The 21,916-nt window shown below is 46.5% G+C and overlaps 1 protein-coding gene across 1 annotated transcript in view; it reads right to left on the minus strand.

Annotated features, from left to right (window-relative positions):
• LOC136404017 (VPS35 endosomal protein-sorting factor-like) overlaps positions 1 to 21,916 on the minus strand; it is a 94,308-nt gene that overhangs the window by 53,328 nt on the left and 19,064 nt on the right. The window contains exons 8-14 of the mRNA XM_066383496.1: positions 19,996 to 20,080; positions 17,631 to 17,690; positions 9,459 to 9,555; positions 7,379 to 7,426; positions 5,946 to 6,039; positions 3,104 to 3,181; positions 2,512 to 2,634 (exon numbers count right to left, since the gene is read on the minus strand). Coding sequence (XP_066239593.1) covers positions 2,512 to 2,634; positions 3,104 to 3,181; positions 5,946 to 6,039; positions 7,379 to 7,426; positions 9,459 to 9,555; positions 17,631 to 17,690; positions 19,996 to 20,080 — 585 coding nt within the window. The remainder of the gene's footprint in view (positions 1 to 2,511; positions 2,635 to 3,103; positions 3,182 to 5,945; positions 6,040 to 7,378; positions 7,427 to 9,458; positions 9,556 to 17,630; positions 17,691 to 19,995; positions 20,081 to 21,916) is intronic.

A 21,916-nucleotide genomic window follows, 5' to 3' on the forward strand; every position in this document is an offset into this window, starting at 1 on the left:
CCTATCTGGAGTCATGACCAGTAAAAGACACACACAACTCTGACTCCACAGCTGACACAACAAAGCCACTGTCCACGAGCGTTTAGGCACCACACTGTCTCACACGTATTTTCAAAACCACCCTCCACACTGACATCCATTCTTCTGCATTTTGAAATGATTTTTTTACAAGACACCTCATGTTCTCTATGTAAGTGCCCCATGAATCAGTTCCTATTATTATTCAGGTGACCTAATTTTTTAAACCACTTCTTATAGTTCAGTAATGATTTCCTGGAGTTTTACTCCCCAGCACAGCTCTTCCATCCTTGGAGAGTACTGCTGCTTAAAATAAAAGGAAGAACACCGTATGACTTGAACCTTTTATTTTAAATTTAATTTTGCCTTTCATTAAAATAAGGGGGGGAAATAAGTGTTCTCACTTTCAAACATGTCAGTCTGTTCTTGTGTTTCAGTCCTTTAGCTGAAAAGTAGGTGGCTCCATCTACAATCAAGGTCATCGTGCCTCTTCCCAGGAGCCTGGGCCAGCATGCAGTTCCTGAGACTACACTCAAGCCCATAGGGAATGGCCAGCAAATTTCAAACAATCTTCTTTTTGTTTGAATAAAAACAGCCTGAATAAAAATCAATTTACTTAATGGTAAAAATTCACTGGATATAGAAGATGTCCCTATTCTCTCCTCACACTTTAGAATTTGGAAAAACATATATATAAGAAATGCCTTATTCTTGCCTGACCAGGCGGTGGCACAATAGATAGAGCATCAGACTGGGACGCAGAAGACCCAGGTTCTAAAACTCAAGGTCGCCAGCTTGAACACGGGCTCATCTGGTTCGAGCACAGGATCATGAACATGACCCCATGGTCACTGGCTTGAGCCTAAGGTTGCTGGCTTGAGCAAGGGGTCACTCGCTCTGCTGGAGCCCCCCTTCTCCCCCCATCAAGGCACATATGAGAAAGCAATCAATGAACTAAGGTGTCACAACGAAGAATTGATGCTTCTCATCTCTCTCCCTTCCTGTCTGTCCCTATCTGTTCTCTGTCAAAAAAAAAAAAAAAAGAAAAGCTATTATATATCGGAGTTTCACTTTCCTTCTGTAAAATGGGTAAAATATTACCTGCTCCACCCACTTTCTGCATGAACATTAGTGAAGATGCAATGAAGCCTGCTGGCACTGGAATGAGACTCATGTGTTTGTATGTCCTGTCACTCCACTTTTTAGCTGTGAGACTGATTGATAGCTGTCGGTAGTTAGATATTAACAAAGGAACAGAGCAAAGAGAATCAGACAATAAGAAGCCTAATTTACTAGGAAGCTGAATCAGACAATAAGCCTGATTAAGTCTGGAAGTTAGAGCTTCAGAGACCCAGAGGATTCAAGCATTGCTCCACCAAGGAGATCACCACCCTTCCCTCCCCCCACACAGGCAGGAAGGGTCTCCCCAGCAAAGAGCCCGCCCTCCCTACTTAGGGGGAGGAAGGGGAAGGTCCCTCTGCTGGGCACGCGAGCAGTAAAAGCCAGGTGATGCAGAACTTTTGGACACACCCCGGAGAAGTCAAGATGGCGCAGGGGAGGTGCCTCCATTCTGAGGCAAGCGCAGAGGACCCAATATGGCGACCACAGGGGCAGAGCCCAGTCTGGGGAAAGGATTGGACTGGATAAGGAACACAGAACCCAGCAGACCTAGGAAATGGGCCGGTCTGAAAGAGTGCCTGGTGCTTCCCAAGCCCAAGATAATATAATCAGAGCACCGCCAAGGGCCCCAGCACCCCCTTGGGGTCCAGCAGCACGTGGACCCCAGGTGCACGCCTGGGCACAGAGCCACAGGCAGCCAGATGGAAACAGAGACAGAACTGGCCTAAGCTTTGACACAGACTGACCCAGTGGCACAGACCCCGTGTGCCCTGGCCACTGCTCTGGGCCGGGGAAGAGGATGGCACAGACCCCGTGTGCCCTGGCCACTGCTCTGGGCCGGGGAAGAGGATGGCACAGACCCCGTGTGCCCTGGCCACTGCTCTGGGCCGGGGAAGAGGATGGCACAGACCCCGTGTGCCCTGGCCACTGCTCTGGGCCGGGGAAGAGGAGGCTGGACTCTGTCCACAGCCGGACAGATGGAGGTGACATGCTGGGAAGCCGGGCAGTCCTTCGATTTTGCTTCTATTGTAGATCTTACCACGAAACCTCAACCTCCCGTACCCGGGTCTCCCAAAACGTTCTTCTCACACTATTTCCAGCGGCAACACAACCAAGTAAGTATTAGGCCTCTCTGAGTTTCCACAGCCCCCCCCAGAGCTGTCTGAGCGGACAGGCAGGACAAGGGCTGGGCACGGCACCAGCCACCGTGGGGGCCTCCGTAGTGGCTGCGACCTGGGCTGGGACAGCTGCTGTGGAAGGGCGGCTCACCGCACAGGGCACCTGGCCCCGAGGTCACCATCCCACCGCACAGAGGAGAGCAGGCCCGCCCTCCTCCTGCAGGGGGGACGTCACAGGGACGCGCAGGGCAGTCACCTCGGGGGCGTGGTAGGAGATGCACTGGAAGATCCAGTCCATGGCCGGGGAGTACAGGGGGAGGTAGGACGAGAGCTCCACGCCCTGGATCACCAGGTGGTTCTGGACTGTGTCCCCATGGATCTGCGGAACAAAAACCACTCAGACAAGGAGGGAAAGTCACATTACAAACAAAGAGCGTGTAACTTACAGACTGTGCCTACTGGTAAGCGTTTGGGTGGCCCTGACAGAAATAGCCTGGTTTCTGAGGTTTTTTAAACTAGAACAAGCAGAGTTTTTCATGTCAGCTGAGCTGTTCTGGGAATGTGCCCTGTGAAAAGAAGTAACCGAATAAAAATGGAGCCAGCAGATGTTAAAAAGAAAGTCTGATCAACTGAGGTGTTTTCTGTCAACAAATCGTATTAATTCTCTCTGCCTGATCAGCACACTCCGGACATTTTGTCTGTAACAGATGCTCGTGCAATTTTCTAGGGTTTCCACATTTAAAGAACTTTAAGGCAACCTCAACTTGGAAAAGCAATTCAGTTTTGAGAATGTGTGATCGATCATGTAACTGTTTTACCAGTTAGCTGTTCTGACAGTGTTCTCCTACCTGTTTGAATGTAAGGAGGAAGTCAAAAAAGTTCTTATTCAGGCTTTCTTTCAGATGCGGAGCCACCTCCATCCCCACCTGCAGCCAAAGAGACTGAAATTACCGTGGTGACAGAAAAACAGGTTGCAAGTCATCTACAGTATGATGCCACTTTCTAAGTTAAAAATATACACACTGATAGGTCCAGGCATAAAGAAATCTAGAAAGTTCATTTTTATTCTTTTCTGTTTATGTATTTTCTTATTCAATAAGCGTGTATTGTTTTCATAAAAAAAACACCCAGAAACTACTTCTAATAAAAAAGGGGCAACATTTGCAGTAATCATCTTTGCAGTTTCCCACAGGTAATGAAGGCACTATGACCACAAGAACAAGTCAATACTTCACTAGGAAGGAATGTACTCTCAAGGTTGTGCACGAGATTTTCTCTTCCTCTCTGAAAAATGATGAACACACGTGTGGCTGTACCTTAAATTCCAAGGGCAGCTCTATGGCTACTGGGAATGTTTCCAAGGACAAGACACAGAGTAAAAAACAGACAAAAAAATACAGCCTAACAAGATGTGTCAGCTCCGGTTCAACTGTTCTGATTCTACCATCTTTCCTTCCACTTAATTTAGAAATGATTATCTGCCAGGGGACAGCAGAAAAGGCCCAGTGGACAGACAGTGGGGAGGGCTGAAGGTGCCACCATGCCCTAGAAGAGGAGTGAATCCAACTCCCCTCTGCTCCCCTCACGCCCGCCCACCTGCGACTTCTCTGCTTTGTTCCCTCGTTCCCTTCGAGCCACAGCGGCAGCTTGGAAACCGGCTTCAGTCTGAAGATTTCCACCCAGAGGAACAAGGCTCCTTGCTCAGGACTTCCATCCGCTGTTTGTCTGCCTACCATTCTTCTCACTGTTTTCTGTCTGTACGGAATCAAACTTTCTTCTCAAATCAAATGTTTGTGGCAAAGCTGGACCCAGCCCACCATGAGCTCCAGGAATGGACACATGACCCAGGCTGGGCCTGTGAGCAAATTCCATCCATGGCCACAGTGACTGGCCTGTAAATGGACAAGTGACCCCAGATAGTCACTGCAAGTCAGCCAGGAGACTCCGACTGGAGCTACTGGGGAAAACACTCTCATGCGGGCCACCACATGGAAAGAGCAAGCCTCAGGATGAAGTCCATCCAGAGGAGAGCAGAGCTGAGTGGAGAGAGGATGGTTCTCGACGGTGCTCTAAGGCCTGGAGCTGGCCATGCATCCGCTACCCGGAGACTCCTCAAAGCCAAATCCCCCTTTTGGTCTAAAGCAGCATGACTTGTATAAAGTAGTAAGAATTCTTACTAATCAGACTGTCTCTTAATCTTTTTGTCAAAAATCTTTAGCAAAGCTGCAGCTGCCAATCAAAGGCACTTTATATGCAACGAGCATTATTTTCCCTAATTCGCATACCTGAGTTCAAACTTCAAAGCTGAATGGGTTTGCAAGGGATGAGTATTTCTCCCCTCTTTGTGATTTTCTTTAAAAAGATATGCGATAATTCTAAGTCATTATTGCTGTATCAAGATAAGTTCAAAGCCCTTGTTACGTTCCACAAGAGGACGGCAGCGATGTGCAAATATGCAGATGATGATGGTACCCTGGCATCTCCCCGAGGCTCCAGAAGCGTTCTGTGCAGTCGGCCGGCAAACACTGCTCCCAGAGGAGTTTGGAAGCTTCAATATATTCCTAAGCTGTAGCGGCAGGAAACACTCCCAATTTTCCTCTACAAAAATCCACCTCAAGTTTCAAGGAGATGGCAATGCATACACTTCGGCCTGTTACAAAGGGGGAGCAGGGTGCCCCGAAACAGAAGGCTTTTTCTTTCATTCTCAGTATCAAGAAGCAGACCTATGAAAGTGCCCCTCATAAGGATGTCTAGTGTCTACTCTGAAGGCAATGACTGATTTCTTTATGATACTTGAGACGACCAACATGATACATGTCAGAAGAAAGAAGTTAATCAAAAGCTACTGTTTCTCACCTCCTGAGTTAAAAATGTAACTAATCGCTAGCAGGGGTTGGGGGAGTGCAGGTAGCTCTGCCCTCGGGAAGTTCCGACCCTACAAAATGGGAAGTAAGTCCTTTTTAAAGGTGAGGGATGCTGAGGGGACAGGCAAGGAGGGGTCCCAGTAAACACTGACGGAGGCAGAGTTCCCACATGAGTTGAAGAAAAATAACTGTTTAAGGTCTCCATGGGTTGCATCTTCCATAAATGAAAAAAGAATTTTTTTAAGCTGAAGCTTCATGGTGCATTAAAGGAGAAAAAGGCTGTGTGATTTAGCATCTGGACCACCTTGTCCATTTAGAACAGTGCCGTATACGGGCCTGCAGCCCTTCTCGGCCAGGCTGTCTACACCCTGACACCTGTCAGCACAGGGAACACCTCTCCCTGCCAAACAGCCCTCACCACCTTGAACTCTGAGCCAGCTCGAGTCCGAGGACAGAAACACTAACATAGCAATCTAATTCAGTGCAATGGGAAAGCACGCGTCAAGGTCATGAAAAGCAACCCAAAAGCTGAGGCCGTGGGAGGCTTCTTCCCCAGCATGAACAGAGAAACAATTAATTCTGAACACCAGCTCATTTGCAAGAAGATGACCTTAAATGTCTCCTAATTAGAGTTACAGAAGTGAGTTTAAAATTAATTTTTAAGAGAAACCCTCCAGCTCTGCTCTCTGTGGAAGAGCAGTGCTCTAAAATGAGCAGCTAATAAAGTCCTCCTCTCGGTGACTCGGGAGGGCGTGGAGAGCCGATGTGGACCCTCAGGGAGACGGGGCGCTGCCACCGGTGCGGGTGCAGGACCTGCGCAGCCTACCCGGCACAGATAGGCCCTGGCGTACACGGACACCAGCGGGTCTCCGATCCCTCGGATCATGCACGTCAGGCGGGGCAGACACTCCGAGATCCCCCTGTTAGAAAGAAGAGAGGGCAAGGTCACAACCCCGCAAGAGCTCCACGGGCTTTCATTTAAAATAAAGCAAAGCCAAACTTCCTAAGTTCTGGGGTGGGAGGGACAGAATCACGTTTCAGGAGCAAACCAGGGTCCAAGTTGCAGCAGTTAACAGTGTTTCTCTTTTTCACAATTCACTAATTGAACGGTTTCCTTCGTCTTTGCCATTTGCCAGTGCTACAGTGTAACCTTCCCTTTTTCCTGATGAGATCACATTTTACTAAGTTAGTAGTTTTTGACCCCCAGTTATTTTCTGTGAATGGGCACCCCTTGATCTTCTCAATATTCTGATATCTACAGGGGTGAGCAAAGGAGGTTTACAGTTGTGATAATAAATAAAAATACAAGAATAAACTGTTTTGTGCCCTCACACTGTAAAGCTGCTTTTGCCCACCGCTGTGTGTTCCTTTGGTACTGACGTACTGTCCTGTGCCCTGCCCTTCCCAGCGCACAGCACCCACTGCCCCGGCTGGCATCAGCACCCCCATAAATGAGAGCTGAGCTATACTGATTTCTCCTGGGATGTGGGATGGACCCTCTGCCTGGGACATTCTTTTTCCCACCTTTAAGGCAAAATAACTATTCTTTTCTGCACCCCCGTGTCTCCCCAAACAACCCTAGGTCCCAATCAAACAGGCTGAGTACACTGGATCCTAAACCCAATCAAACCACTCTATGACGCACCCTGAGTCAGCCGTGGCACTGAGGAGTGTTATCTACAGGCTGCCCAATAGGACTCGGGTCTCCTGGCTCTGCAGAAAGGTCTGGTTTCTCCAGGCTTTGCAAACTACTCTCAAAGCAGTATCTGTGGTGACTCAGAGCAAAGGCTCTGGCTTCTGACACTGTCACCTTCATCACCACCTTAGACAGCAGCATGCAGAGTGCAGGCCGCTGCCTGCCAGGTGCTGCTCTTAGTGTGGTGTGTGCAGCTCAGCGGACCTCACAGACATCTTCTCAGGATCTCATTCAGAGGACGAGGCTGAGGGTCAGAGACACTAAACAACGTGCTCAAGACCACACGGATAATAACAGCAGATCCAGAGTCCAAGTCCAGCTGTTCTCCTATGAGCTACTCAACTAACCACTCCAAGCTTTAGTTTATTTAACAGTAAAATGAGGATTGAAATGGTATCTCTATTCATTAAGTTTTCATTTGGATTAAATAAGAAAAAAATCATGGAAGATCTGCTACACACTAAGTACCCAAATGATAACAGCTAGCACACTGCCACCAGTGTACATGAGGGAGAGCTGGTTTTTGGAAACGTTATGGTTCTAGACATTTAAGAAGAACTTACGTTTTGGAAAGGAACTTGTTACACTTCAAGATGGAAGCTTCTACATAACTACAAAAACATTCCGTTAAGAAAGACTTTTGCAATTATTTTTTTTATTAAAGATTTGTCTGCGAGCCCTGGCCGGTTGGCTCAGTGGTAGAGCGTCGGCCTGGCGTACAGAGGTCCCGGGTTTGATTCCCGGCCAAGGCACACAGGAGAAGCGCCCATCTGCTTCTCCACCCCTCCCCCTCTCCTTCCTCTCTGTCTCTCTCTTCCCCTCCCGCAGCCGAGGCTCCATTGGAGCAAAAGATGGCCCGGGTGCTGGGGATGGCTCCTTGACCTCTGCCCCAGGCGCTAGAGTGGCTCTGGTCGCAACAGAGCAACCCCCTGGAGGGGCAGAGCATCGCCCCCTGGTGGGCAGAGCGTCGCCCCCTGGTGGGCATGCTGGGTGGATCCCGGTCGGGCACATGCGGGAGTCTTTCTGTCTCTCCCCGTTTCCAGCTTCAGAAAAATCAAAAAAAAAAAAAAAAAAGATTTGTCTGAGAGCCAAATGCAGCCATCAAAAGAGCCACATCTGGCTTGCGAGCCACAGGTTCCCGACCCCTGGTCTAGAAGAACACATGTTGTTAATAGGAGAGAAATCACTCCCAAGGGGGACAAAAATTTGTTCTGAGGGGTAAAAACAGTATCTTACTCTTTTCATGCATAAAGCATAGATAGATGTTAAAAAAAAAAAAGAAAGAAAGACATTTGCATTCTGACCAGTTGGCTCAGTGGACAGAGTGGCAGCCGGCGTGCAGACGTCCCAGGTTTGATCCCCAGTCAGGTCACACAGAAGAAAGAACCAATCTTCTTCCTTTCCCCTCTCCCTCCCCCTTCTCTCTCTCTTCCAATCTCATAGCCAATGGCTCAACTGGTTCAAGCATCAGCCCCAGGTGCTAAGAATAGCTTGGATGATTCAAGCATTGGCCCCAGATGGAGGTTACCAGGTGGATCCCAGTCAGGGCACATGTGATAGTCTGTCTATCTCCACTCCTCTCACTTAAAAAAAAAAATGGAAGGAAGAAAGAAAGAAAAAGACATGTGCCAGATGGCTTGTTTCCTACAGGAAAAGACTAAACCAGGGGTAGTCAATCTTTTGATACCTACCGCCCACGTTTGTATCTCTGTTAGTAGTAAAATTTTCTAACCGCCTACCAGTTCCACAGTAATAGTGATTTATAAAGTAAGAAAGTAACTTTACTTTATAAAATTTATAAAGCAGAGTTACAGCAAGTTAAAGCATATAATAATAATTACTTACCAAGTACTTTATGTCAGATTTTCGCTAAGTTTGGCAGAATAAATCTTTATAAAACAACTGACTATAGTGAAATCTATCTTTTTATTTATACTTTGGTTGCTCCACTACCACCCACCATGAAAGCTGGAACGCCCACTAGTGGGCGGGAGGGACCAGGTTGACCACCACTGGACTAAACTATTCACGAACAGAAGTAGGTATGTCTTCAGAAGAGAGAGCCACAACGGCTCTCAACATCCACAGAATTAAGTTAGCTAGTGGTCTGCGGTTTCTATTTTTGGATTCCAAGATTTTATACCTATTTAAAATAAAAATTAGAAAATGTTACATGCTGAAACTCCAACTGGGTTTGAGCATCCAATCAAGACTTTATGGGGGAAAACGGAACTTCAGATAACTAAGATTCAATTTGTGTGTAAGTGGACTCTCTCTTCTTCAATATTGGCATTTGCACAGAGAAGCTTGACCCTGTTCCCTTCAACTTCCTGGAACCAGAGAAAATACACAGAGGTGAAGCATTTAAATGGAATGAATCAATGTGGGAATGTTCTTCATTGGGAACAAAACCTGGTACATGGCACTGTATTCAAAGTAAAAACAAACAAATACAAAACCCCAAAAAACTTAGAAGAAGCCAAGAGTCCAAGGGCTTTTCCAGAACGTGGCTGACCCTGTATTTGCAGGTGGGCAACCGTGAGGGGACAAAGGTTTCAACAGCAATTTCAAGGCCTCCTGTCATGCCTTCTATTCACAGCGTAACTCCACCTCTTTAAAATCATCAGACAAGAAAAAGGATACAATCTTGGAATGAGTTCCCTGATGGAAGCAATCTTGAAAAACCAATTTAAGCATGTTTCTTTGGCGGTGTCATTTACATTCTCTGGAGATAAGTGATCTGTAATACAAAAAGAATATCCATTAGCCTTCCTAATTCTCAGGATCTGTTACAGCTTCTATGATCCTGGGACAGAAAAATGCTACAGGGGAACAGAAGAAGGGGTGGGGCGCATGGTTCTCCAGTCCCCTTCCTTCCACCTGTTGTCATCAGGAAGCAAAGCTGACAAAGAGAGCTACACACAGGGGCTAAGTGCCAGGTGCTACTCAGAGTGCTTTGTCAGCTCACTTAACCCCACAAGAACTCTCCGAGGTCTGTCTTCATTATCATCTCCCATACCTCATTATCATCTTCTCCGAGGTGACAGAAAAATTCTGCAACTTGTCAAAGGCATAGAGCAAGCAAATTTAAGAGCTGGGATTTTACTCAGGCAGTCTGCCTCCACAGCCACTGCTCCAATGTAACTCCTGGTATTACCCACCAGGAACTGTGAGAATTTCACAGGACTCAGGAACCTGCGACTGTCACATGAAATGCGACTGTCACCTCTGCTCTAAATCGCAGCACCCGGGCCAGATGTGAAGGTAAACCAGGACGCTCAGGTGAGAAGGCTGCTGAGGGTTAGGGTTTGGGTTAGGCTGTGAGCTCAATACTACCTCACAACCTCTCGGATTCAGTCACCTCGTGCCAGTTCCTCCCATTATCTGTTCTCTTCCTTTTTAATTAATAGAACTCTCGCTTTTCTGCTAAGCAAAAGGCTATCCTAGCAAGTAGGTGTGGCCATGTGACCAAGGTCTGGTCCCAGAACATCAACAGAGCACAACTTCTAGGAATTAGCTTTATAAGAAGGGACTAGGCCAGGCATGGCCAACGTACGGCCCACGTAATGAGTTTATGCAGCCCGCCAATTAAATTTTTAATATTCTCCGCTATTTTAAATCTCAGCTACTCAGAAGAGGAAGCATCTTTGATTATTGGAAATCGAGATATTTAAGAAGATAGTGATACGCGGAAAAGAATTCTGCGTGTGACTAATCTAGGGTTAACTTCCAATAATTGGTTGAATGGATTCACAATACTTTTTTTTTTTTTTAATTTCATTATAAAGATTTACAACTTTTGTACTCGTCTATACTCGATATGAACTCTTTGACGTTTAGTGGCGGTGTGAAACCCACATTCTTTTAGGTAGAGTTTGCCAGTGCGCACCCAAGGTCAAACAATTTGTTATTTTTGTGGTCAAGTGTGCTGAACCAAGTGGCATTGTAGCATAGACAATAGCTGCAGTTGATAACTGAAAATGTGTCCAGGCTGTTTGTAAAACAAAATAATTGTTTCATTTGCGATATAACCCCTTCAAACTCATTCTATTAATTAAATATTGTTTTGATTGATTGTGATAGTTTGGATATTTATACAGTATGTAATTATATTTTTATTAAAATATATTCTTATTAAAATAATATTGTATATTAAAATCTTTTTCACTCATGTTTATTCATAAACAAATTACATAATAAAATTTTGTTTACTTAAATGAATCATTTTGATATTTAACATTTTTTAATTTTAATATTTTGTCCAGCCCGTGAAAAGTTTTCTTTCTAATCTGGCCCAGGGGCAAAAACTATTGGCGTGCCTGGACTAGGCCCTGGCCAGTTGGCTCAGCGGTAGAGTGTCGGCCTGGCGTGCCAAAGTCCCGGGTTCGAATTCCAGTCAGGGCACACAGAGGAGAAGCGACCATCTGCTTCTCCACCCCTCCCCCTCTCCTGTCTCTCTCTCTCTCTCTCTCTCTTCCCCTCCTGCAGCCAAGGCTCCATTGGAGCAAAGTTGGCCCAGGTGCTGAGGACGGCTCCATGGCCTCCACCTCAGGTGCTAGAATGGCTCCGGTTACAATGGAGCAATGCCCCAGATGGGCAGAGCATCACCCCCTGGTGGGCATGCTGGGTGGATCCTGGTGAGGCATATGCAGGAGTCTGCCTATCTGCTGCACCCCACCACTTTTCACTTCGGGGGGGGTGGTGAAAGAAGGGACTAGACCTTCTTCACTCCTTCTTCCCTCCTGCTGGCTCGAACGCTGGTACGATGGCTGGAACTCCATAACCATCTTGAACCAGGAGAGCAACAAGAGAGACACCATGGGCTAGCTGCCCCACCAGCCCTGACTTTGTTGTTATTTTAAGCTTTTGGGCACTGGAACCAAGCCTAATGTTGACATACATCTTAATAAGAAATAGAAGTAAGTACAGAAAACTGGGGGAAAAAGTACCAACAACAAGAACAACTCATTGACACCACGGTGGTTTTGTTGCTCTCTGGCAGGGAATGACTTCTCCTAAGTGACTTCTGTACAGATTAGGGCCGGTCTCCCCACTGGATGTGCTTCACACCATTAGGATTCGATCAAAAAAGAAGGTAATTACTTTAGAATATTGCAAATGAATGCTGGCTTCTTGGTTTTCATCTTGTGCAGTAAGTCAGTTCCTGCCCCGGATTCTGCTTGCTGCTACAATTAAAGTAACCAAAATTCCTAGGGAGTCAGCAAAAAGATAAACCTCTAGGTGCTTTACTAGCAGAGAACAGTCACTGACACAACTGCTGACATTTTAGAACAGCAATTTTAAGTATTAACCTATTTTTGGATATTCTCACATGCTTCATTCATTCCCAAATTATTTTTCCATGTTCAAAGGGAAGGGAAATTACCATTATCCCTATCATGGCCCAAACCTGTGTACTAAATATTTTTCCAAGTTCCAAGAGACCCAGACAAGAAAATACAGGGATTATTCCGAAATTCATTTGTCAGTGTTGCCTTGTAACAACTGGAGAGGTGGGGTTAACTTCCTTTCATAGAATTGAATTATGTGACTTGAAACCCCACTCATGAGAACGAAGGTTCAGCCAAGGGTGTACATATTGATGACAAGCGAGGTAATAGTTTGCATTACCAGCTCAAGAAAAAATTTAGGAAAAGTTTTATGTTATGCAAGACTTTAAAATATTAGAGCAAATTAAATATTACAGCCCTTTACTTTTATTGCTCACGGCAAATGTTTTAAGAACCAACTAAAGGCAGCGCTCTAAGCTCTGGAGAGGCAACAGCACGTAGACAGACCCTGTCCTCATGCAGCTTCGGTTCCAGTGGGGAAGACACGTAGCAAACAGGGAGAAGAATAAGCAAGCAAACAAAGAAGAGACACCCAATGGGAATCAACATGACGAAAGACATAAAACTAGGTATTAGGTTAGGGAGACCTGAATTAGGGGGTGGGACGTCATAAGATTGAGTGGTCAAAGAAGGCTCACGCAGAAGTGGCATTTCAGCCGAGCTCCGGATGATAAAAAGGAGGCAGCTATGCTTAGATGTGGAGGAACTGCATTTGCAGAAAGAAGAACCACCACGTGCAAAGGCCCTGAGGTGACTATGACTTCTGACACGATCAAAGAACAGGAAAGGAAGCCACACAGGAAAGGAAGCCAATGTGGCGAGGAAGAGGAGGGAAGCCGCATCCCAGGCTGGGTCACGCAGGGCTGCAGCCTTGGTGGGTGCAGAGTTCGAGTTTCTCTAAGTCCCCTGAGGAGCTCTGAGTGGAGGGGTGACCTGACATGCTTTACACTGTGGCACTTGGGCTACTAGACGGCAAATAAATTCAGAATATGAAATTTAACTCAGAAGAGACTTCGATGTAACAAAGAGCAGATTTTTTTTCCTTTGAGTTATTTTTCTTACAGTGCTTCTTTTTCTAACCCTGACCTTCTGTGGCTATTTCAGGAGGAGGGAGGAGACCAATGGGTCTAGTTCTCTATCACTTGCCAAGTTTCTACAGTAGTAGTAAAAGGTCTTTTCACATCATAGTGTTGATGGGAATGTAACATCATCTTAACAGGTGCCTGGAAGGCCGGGTCAGCTAAGGGCCCTGCTTACCCAGATGCCGCCCACATCAGCCACAGGAAAAACTGAAGATGGGCATGCCCACAGCTGATGACAAGGGCCACACCCAATAAACCTAAATTATTTTTCCCAGATGAAAATAAAATTTTATCACAGAATAGGGCAGTCTCTTCACATATATGCTAGATTAACAGACATTCCTTTCCATGAACCCCTAGGGCATAAGAGCTGTGCTGTAATTGAAGCTCCTGGAGGTCAGGGCTCAGGAGGAAGCTCCCCAGTCAGAACTCACACGAGAAAAACAAGCACACACCCCTAGGTTTCTCTCTACACTTCATTTCTTTAGGCAGAATTCTGCACAGATTCCCAAAGTTCTCTTCGTAAGTACTGTTAAGGGTCGTATCCCAGAGATCACTAACATGTGCGAGAAAGGTCTGCCCTTTCCCTGCCAAGTTCTTGGAACCAGAGAATACACGCAGATGAAGATTTTAATTGAGAAGGAAAAAAAATGAATTTATTGTCAAGAAAATAAAAGCCTAAGCTGCACTGGTTAAGGTAAAAACAAACACACACAGGTCTTTCAGGAAGAAAGAGTTTTAGTGATAAAAACGCTGATTAATAACTTTAGACAAGGACTAGAAGTGAATATGAAAATTCCCGTGTATCTTGAACATTTATAATGCAGGTAGGGAGTAAGTTATTAGTAGATTTTTTTTACTTGGCTCTAAAATGTTATTCGTATGGTTATAAAAATTGGGAGGAAAGAAAATTATTACAGTAGGTGCAAACTCGAAGGCCTCTGGGGCCAAGCAGGTAATAAAATGTATATGTTCAGTACAACAAGAGGAAGTCCTGTTACTGCGGGCAGTCAGGGGCCCAGCAGGTAATAACACATATATATTCAGTACAACAAGAGGAAGTCCTGTTACTGCGGGCAGTCAGGGACCGAGCAGGTAATAACACGTACATATTCGGTACAACAAGAGGAAGTCCTGTTACTGCGGGCAGTCAGGGGCCCAGCAGGTAATAACACGTATATATTCAGTACAACAAGAGGAAGTCCTGTTACTGCAGGCAGTCAGGGGCCTAGCAGGTAATAACACGTATATATTCAGTACAACAAGAGGAAGTCCTGTTACTGCGGGCAGTCAGGAGCCGAGCAGGTAATAACACGTATATATTCAGTACAACAAGAGGAAGTCCTGTTACTGCGGGCAGTCAGGGGCCCAGCAGGTAATAACACGTATATATTCAGTACAACAAGAGGAAGTCCTGTTATGCGCGCAGTCAGGGGCCCAGCAGGTAATAACACGTATATATTCAGTACAAGAGGAAGTCCTGTTACTGTGGGCAGTCAGGGGCCCAGCAGGTAATAACACATATATATTCAGTACAACAAGAGGAAGTCCTGTTACTGCAGGCAGTCAGGGGCCTAGCAGGTAATAACACGTATATATTCAGTACAAGAGGAAGTCCTGTTACTGCAGGCAGTCAGGGGCCCAGCAGGTAATAACACGTATATATTCAGTACAACAAGAGGAAGTCCTGTTACTGTGGGCAGTCAGGGGCCCAGCAGGTAATAACACGTATATATTCAGTACAACAAGAGGAAGTCCTGTTACTGCGGGCAGTCAGGGACCGAGCAGGTAATAACACGTACATATTCAGTACAACAAGAGGAAGTCCTGTTACTGCAGGCAGTCAGGGGCCCAGCAGGTAATAACACGTATATATTCAGTACAACAAGAGGAAGTCCTGTTACTGCGGGCAGTCAGGGGCCCAGCAGGTAATAACACGTACATATTCAGTACACAACAAGAGGAAGTCTTGTTACTGCGGGCAGTCAGGGGCCGAGCAGGTAATAACACGTATATATTCAGTACAACAAGAGGAAGTCTTGTTACTGCAGGCAGTCAGGGGCCGAGCAGGTAATAACACGTACATATTCAGTACAACAAGAGGAAGTCTTGTTACTGCAGGCAGTCAGGGGCCCAGCAGGTAATAACACGTATATATTCAGTACAACAAGAGGAAGTCCTGTTACTGCGGGCAGTCAGGGGCCCAGCAGGTAATAACACGTATATATTCAGTACAACAAGAGGAAGTCCTGTTACTGCAGGCAGTCAGGGGCCGAGCAGGTAATAACACGTATATATTCGGTACAACAAGAGGAAGTCCTGTTACTGCGGGCAGTCAGGGGGCGCCAGGGAGTCTCCCCGACTGACCAAGACGGCGCAGGGGAGTTCTTACACCAAGCACACCAAAAGCTACAAACAAAGATGGACAGGACCTGAGCATGCCAAAAGCTAGCAAGACAACTGGACAGAGAAAGATCCTCCGCTCACTAACCCTACAGGAACCGCAGGCTGGAGGAGAAAGGGGAGATGATCTTGGAGTCGGAAGTCCCCCAGACTCTAGGTCACAGCACCTACATAATCCTGTCCTCCTGCACCAGCACCTGCCTCACAATCTTGACTCTTGCTGTGGCAGCAGCTGACCCTGAGCTTGCGTCTGCAGTGACAGCAGCGGGTCAAGAAAACATTTCAAAACCACTGTTGTAGCCGGGAAAACTTCTATTTGCGTTTAATTCCGCCTGCAGGCTTGGAGTCTACCGCTGCCGCTGCCGGTACCGTGCGTGGAGGACAAGTCGGCAAGGTAAAACAGAAGTACCTGGATTCCCCAAATCTTTGAGCTGACGGAGAAGGCCTTTCCATTCCGGTGGCCCCTGCCTACCTTCCCAGGCTCGCAGCCTCCCGATCCTGAGACTTCTCGGACGCAGAGACACTGTCAGAACCACACGGGTGTGCTGTGGTGGGAGAATCTGACAGTGCTATCGAAATACCCAAAATGTCTACTTCACTAACCCAACTCATTCAACACCATTTCAACATATAAGCAATTTTTTTTAAAAAGTGAGTCTTTTATTTGTATTCAGTCCCTGAAATCCACTGTATTTTTTAATATTCAGAGCACATCTCAGTGTGGGCTGACCAGCTCTCAAGTGCTCAGGAGCCCCGTGACTGGTGGCTGCCGTATCAGACGGGGTGGTCTAGCAGCTCAGGAGCCCCGTGACTGGTGGCTGCCGTATCAGACGGGGTGGGTCTAGCAGCTCAGGAGCCCCGTGACTGGTGGCTGCTGTATCAGATGGGGTGGGTCTAGCAGCTCAGCGAGGGGGCAGCCAGACCTCCAGACGCCTTCACACTGGGTCTGCTCATCTACAGTCAGAGCTCTGCTGGCTCTGAAGGTCTGCAGGGTTCTGTCTCCTTCTGAGAACCCAACTTATTAGACAGTTTTAAAAATACAGATAGCCTGACCAGGCGGTGGCGCAGTGGATAGAGCGTCGGACTGGGATGTGGAAGACCCAGGTTAGAGACCCCGAGGTCGCCAGCTTGAGCGAGGGCTCATCTCGTTGAGTCCAACATCGCTGGCTCAAGCAAGGGGTTACTTGGTTTGCTGAAGGCCCACAGTCAAGGCACATAAAAAAAATAAATAAATAAATAAATAAATAAAAATACAGATAAATACATAGATGGGTAAAAGAATGAATGAAGCGGTCAGAGTGTGGGTTACTGCTGCTGATGCCAGCATTTGGTTAGAAGGAGGTCAAGAGAAGCGGAAGCAGCCCTGTTCTAACTTGTCTGAACAAGAACGCTTACTCACAGTAGTACCAGGAACTTGAAAAGAGGGAGAAACGGAAGAGGAAGCTGCTGGTGTGAGCACCATGTTGCCAGACACACATCGTCACCACTTATATGACAAAAGAAATTTATAATCTACTCCCATTGTAACCTCCTGAGAATTTTAAATTGCTTGGCAATAAATTTAATGCAAACATCACTTGGGCAAAGACTGAAGAGGCAAAACATTTGTTATTGATTTATTTGACATTATTCTTTAATGTGTATGTAAAGTTTTTTTTAAGCGATTTGGTTCTTAGGAAAGACATGTAGGAAAAATATGAAAATGTCAAGCAGCAGAGGAATTTAGGTTGACGTGAAATTTCAGCTGAATATAAATGCAACACCTTTTCATTCTTCCATTCTAATAATCATGCCCAAATTCCTAGCCAGGCTGCTGGAAAACCATCTGATGTTATTAGAAGCTAGATGATAAAAAATCTGTAAAGATATTTATTTTAACACACCAAAAAAAATAAAAACAACTTTATATCAGGTCTCAATAAATTCTGACCTCATATAAACCTAGTCCTGACTTCAGGGCAGAATAACAGCCACATTACCTGGTAAGACGCCGTGGTCACCTGTGCACATAGAGAAGATGCGGTCGTACACCAGGTTCCCTGGGGGGGAAAGACAGCGTCAGGCTCACCGTAAGTAAACAGAACAAACCTTTGCTCGTTGAGGACACACACATCGCACAAACTTTAATTTGTGGTAGTATACTGCCCCCTAGGGGACAAGTTGTAAGCCATGTTTTTTAGGTTTTGTTTTTAATAAAAGAGGATGGCCCTGGCCGGTTGGCTCAGCGGTAGAGCGTCGGCCTGGTGTGCAGGGGACCCGGGTTCGATTCCCGGCCAGGGCACATAGGAGAAGCGCCCATTTGCTTCTACACACCCCCCCTCCTTCCTCTCTGTCTCTCTCTTCCCCTCCCGCAGCCAAGGCTCCATTGGAGCAAAGATGGCCCAGGCGCTGGGGATGGCTCCTTGGCCTCTGCCCCAGGCACTAGAGTGGCTCTGGTCTCGGCAGAGCAACGCCCCAGAGGGGCAGAGCATCGCCCCCTGGTGGGCAGAGCGTCACCCCTGGTGGGCGTGCCGGGTGGATCCCGGTCTGGCGCATGCGGGAGTCTGTCTGTCTCTCCCCGTTTCCAGCTTCAGAAAAATACAAAAAAAAAAAGAGGAGACTTTTACTTTCTGGGAGAGGCACCTAGCCAGTGGCCGGCAAACTCATTAGCCAACAGAGCCAGATAGTAACAGTACAAGGATTGAAATTTCTTTTGAGAGCCAGTTTTTTTAAACTTAAACTACATAGGTAGATACATTCCTTATCGAGGTAGCGCCCGCACGTGGTATTTTGTGGGAGAGCCACACTCCAGGGCCAGAGAGCCGCGTGTGGCTCGGGAGCCGCGGTTGGCCGACCGCTGACCTAAGAGCACACTCTCCTCTTGGAGTCTTAGCTGGAACACAGGGTCAAAGCGGCCTGGGCTACCTCCATCCACTCCGCAGAGCCTGGTCTACACCCCACTCTGGACGAGACTGCAAACAGGCAGCCCACAGACTGAGTCCAGCAGGGATCCACTTTGTTCAGCCCACCGGATAATGGCCCACAAAGTGTTTTAACATTTTTAAAATTAGTTGCCCACATGTAATAATTGGGAGAATTCACCTGAAAACCCAAATTTTCTGCTTCTTCACATACATACAATGTGCCAAAAACAGGCCCCTACCCCTATAGAATAAAAGTCAGCTAGAATCGATTAGCAGCTGCTCTAGAACGGCATGACCACCCAGGGTGCCCGTCTCCACCACTCCCTACTATCTCTCATTACCAGCTGGCTTCACTCATACCTGTGATCTGCCTGGTGCCCAGAGCATCGGAATTTGAGACTCAACTCCGAGTTCTACAAGGACGGAGACTCGTGTCTGTTTTGTACACTGACAGGTCCCCCGTACCCAGACTGGTCCCCGGCATACAACTGCAAAGACTCAGCTCTGCGGTTGTAGCTCAAAACAGCCACAGAGAGTATGTGAACAACGGATGTGCTTGCATTCCAATAAAACTTCATTTGCAAAAACAGGTGGGCGATCTGACTTCGTCTACAGGCCGACCCCTAACCCAGCACAAAACGGTCTGCTTATTCCCTGTGCTCGTGTGTCCCCTCCACCCTCTGGCTCCATCATCCATGGCAGTGAAGAAACAGAGACCAGCATCGACCTGGACACTGAGGTCGCTGGTTCGAAACCCAAACCCCGGGCTTGTCTGGTCAAGGCACATATGGGAGTTGATGCTTCCTGCTCCTCCCCCTTCTCTTTTTCTCTCTTTCTCCCCCACCCCTCTAAAATGAATAAACAAATAAAGAGAATTCTTAAAGCTCCTCCCCCCCTTCTCACTCTCTCTTTCCCCCACCCTCCTAAAATGAACAAAAAGAATTCTTTAAAAAAAAAATAAAAGATACACATACCTTGTCCATACATAGAAAAAGAGTCAGGAAAGTTATAAAGACCGTTTCTGGTCAAAGAACATGACATTAAATGTCACCATCAAGCAATGACACAATGCTAGCATTACAGCAACAAGCCAGCAAACCAAGAGGAGCCATCCAGATGTCCCTTCCAGTGTGGAGTACTTTACACTAGTCACCGAAAGACACCCGCTGAAAATGCACATTCCCGGGGCCCAGCACAGGGCATGTGCTCCGGTTGGGGCACAAGCAGGAGTTTGTGTCTATCTCCCCTCCTCTCACTTAGAAAAAAAAAGCATCCTTGTTAATAAGCGAGAGAGTGTGTGTGTGGGTGGGGGGTGATCTCCCTCATGATTTGCCTAATTAATTAAACCACAATAGAACCTAATTTGAAGCAACTCCACTACCCAACTTCTAAAAAATAAAAAGTACTTCCCAGTTCAAAGATGAATATGACTAGTACTTACCAAATGTATCAAGTATGTCAGTGATAAGGACAAATTTGCTTGGGTAGAACTGAATAACACTTGTGTCCGAAAGAAGCTTTGAACACTAAGAAAGATAAGAGAAAAATAATTCACTCTGTCATGTCCATGGTTGGAACAATACAAGCGTGGAAAATTAACGGTTCCTACAGACAAGTGCAGGTGCTGACCACGTGCCAAGCCCTTGCTAACCGCTGAAAATATATATCATGATAAGCAAAACTGCTGTGCTTTAGACAATGGGAGCGAGACTCCGCTCACAACAGTGCCAGTTAGGGAAAGACACCACCACATTCCCCAGGCAATCCACAGGACCACGGAGTCTGCTCACACACTGAACTACGGTCAGCGCTCAAGGTCACCAAGGGAAGTCAATGACACGGCTCCCGCAGTGACACAGTGTCCTCACAGGTAACTCCCATTTTGGTTGAAACTGCTTTTCAGCACAGCCAACTCTGGTTTATTTCAGGATGGTCTCAATTCTTAAACATTCTTCTTTTGTGTGTGTGTGTGTGTGTGTGTGTGTGTGTGTGTGTGTGTGTGTGTGTGACAGAGACAGAGAGAAACAGAGAGAGGGACAGACAGGAAGGGAGAGAAGCATCAATTCTTCGGTGTGGCTCCTTACTCTCCTTTGTTGCTCATTGATTGCTTTCTCATATGTGCCTTGACTGGGGGGCTGTCGTCTTTACTGTGAAATGACCCCGCAAGTAAATCTCCAGTTTCTTAAAACTAGCATCTGCCACTTATACTCAGTCCCAAATTTCCCTCTAAAGAAAACAGGACAAGTTTCAAAGAGTACATGTTTCTCTGGAACTATGATCTTCAACGTTGGAACAGTCTTGGTCCTGCAAGGACTTGCTCGATGTCCACGCTATCACTCCAGCCAGGGGCCTTGGACATGTTCTGTACTCTTCACAGAACTGCAGCCACCTTGGCCTTAAATAACCCAGATTATGTCATTGTTTATAATCAGAAACAAAAAAATTGATTTCTATTTTGAAGAATTATTTAATGTCCCAGATTCTTTAAAAATTCAAGTCAGCATAAGAAACTAAAAAAACCATGCCCTATTTTATCATTCTACTGGTTGGCTCTCAGACAGAAAAATATCATTTAAAAAATATTTGGGCATTTAATATGCCTTTCCAACCTGTAGAGAAGGGTTATAAATTCCTCCTATCAAGAAGGTTACATTGCCTGACTGGTGGTGGTATAGTGGATAAAAGTGTTGAGCTGGGATGCTAAGGTCCCAGGTTTAAGCCCTGAGGTTGCCAGCTTGAGCACGGGGTCACTAGCTTGAAACCCAAGGTCACTGGCTTGAGCAAGGGGTCACCGGCTTGGCTGGAGCCCCCAGTCAAGGCACATATGAGGAGCAATCAATGAACAACTAAATAGATGCAACTATGAACTGATGCTTCTCATCTCTCTCCCTTCCCCACGCTCGCTCGCTCCCTCCCTCCCTCCCTCCCTCCCTCCCTCCCTCCTCCGTCCCTCTCCCTCTCACACACACTAAAAAAATAAAATAAAGTAAAGTAGGTCACAAAGGGACAGGGGAGAAGGCAGGACAGGGTCAGGGCTGATACATGGTGATGAAGGAGCGTGACTGGAGCTGGTGAACACAACACCCCATACAGAGGATGGAGTATAGAACTGTACACCTGGAACCTGTGTAATTTCATTAACCAAGATCACCTCAGTAAATACAACAGAAAATATCTTTAAGTAGGTTATCATCTGTTCTCACTTTGCTACCCAATATCTAAATTGTTAGACTCATCAAGTTTCTCCTTAGCATCACCACATGCCTAACAGTAAACAACGTGTGTAATTTGTAAAACATCCCCTTATTCCACCCAAATGTTCCTGGAGGGGGCAGGGAAAGGGAGGGACATGCGAGCTGTTG

Source organism: Saccopteryx leptura, chromosome 4 (genome assembly GCF_036850995.1).
Source record: "Saccopteryx leptura isolate mSacLep1 chromosome 4, mSacLep1_pri_phased_curated, whole genome shotgun sequence".
Classification (NCBI taxonomy): domain Eukaryota; kingdom Metazoa; phylum Chordata; class Mammalia; order Chiroptera; family Emballonuridae; genus Saccopteryx; species Saccopteryx leptura.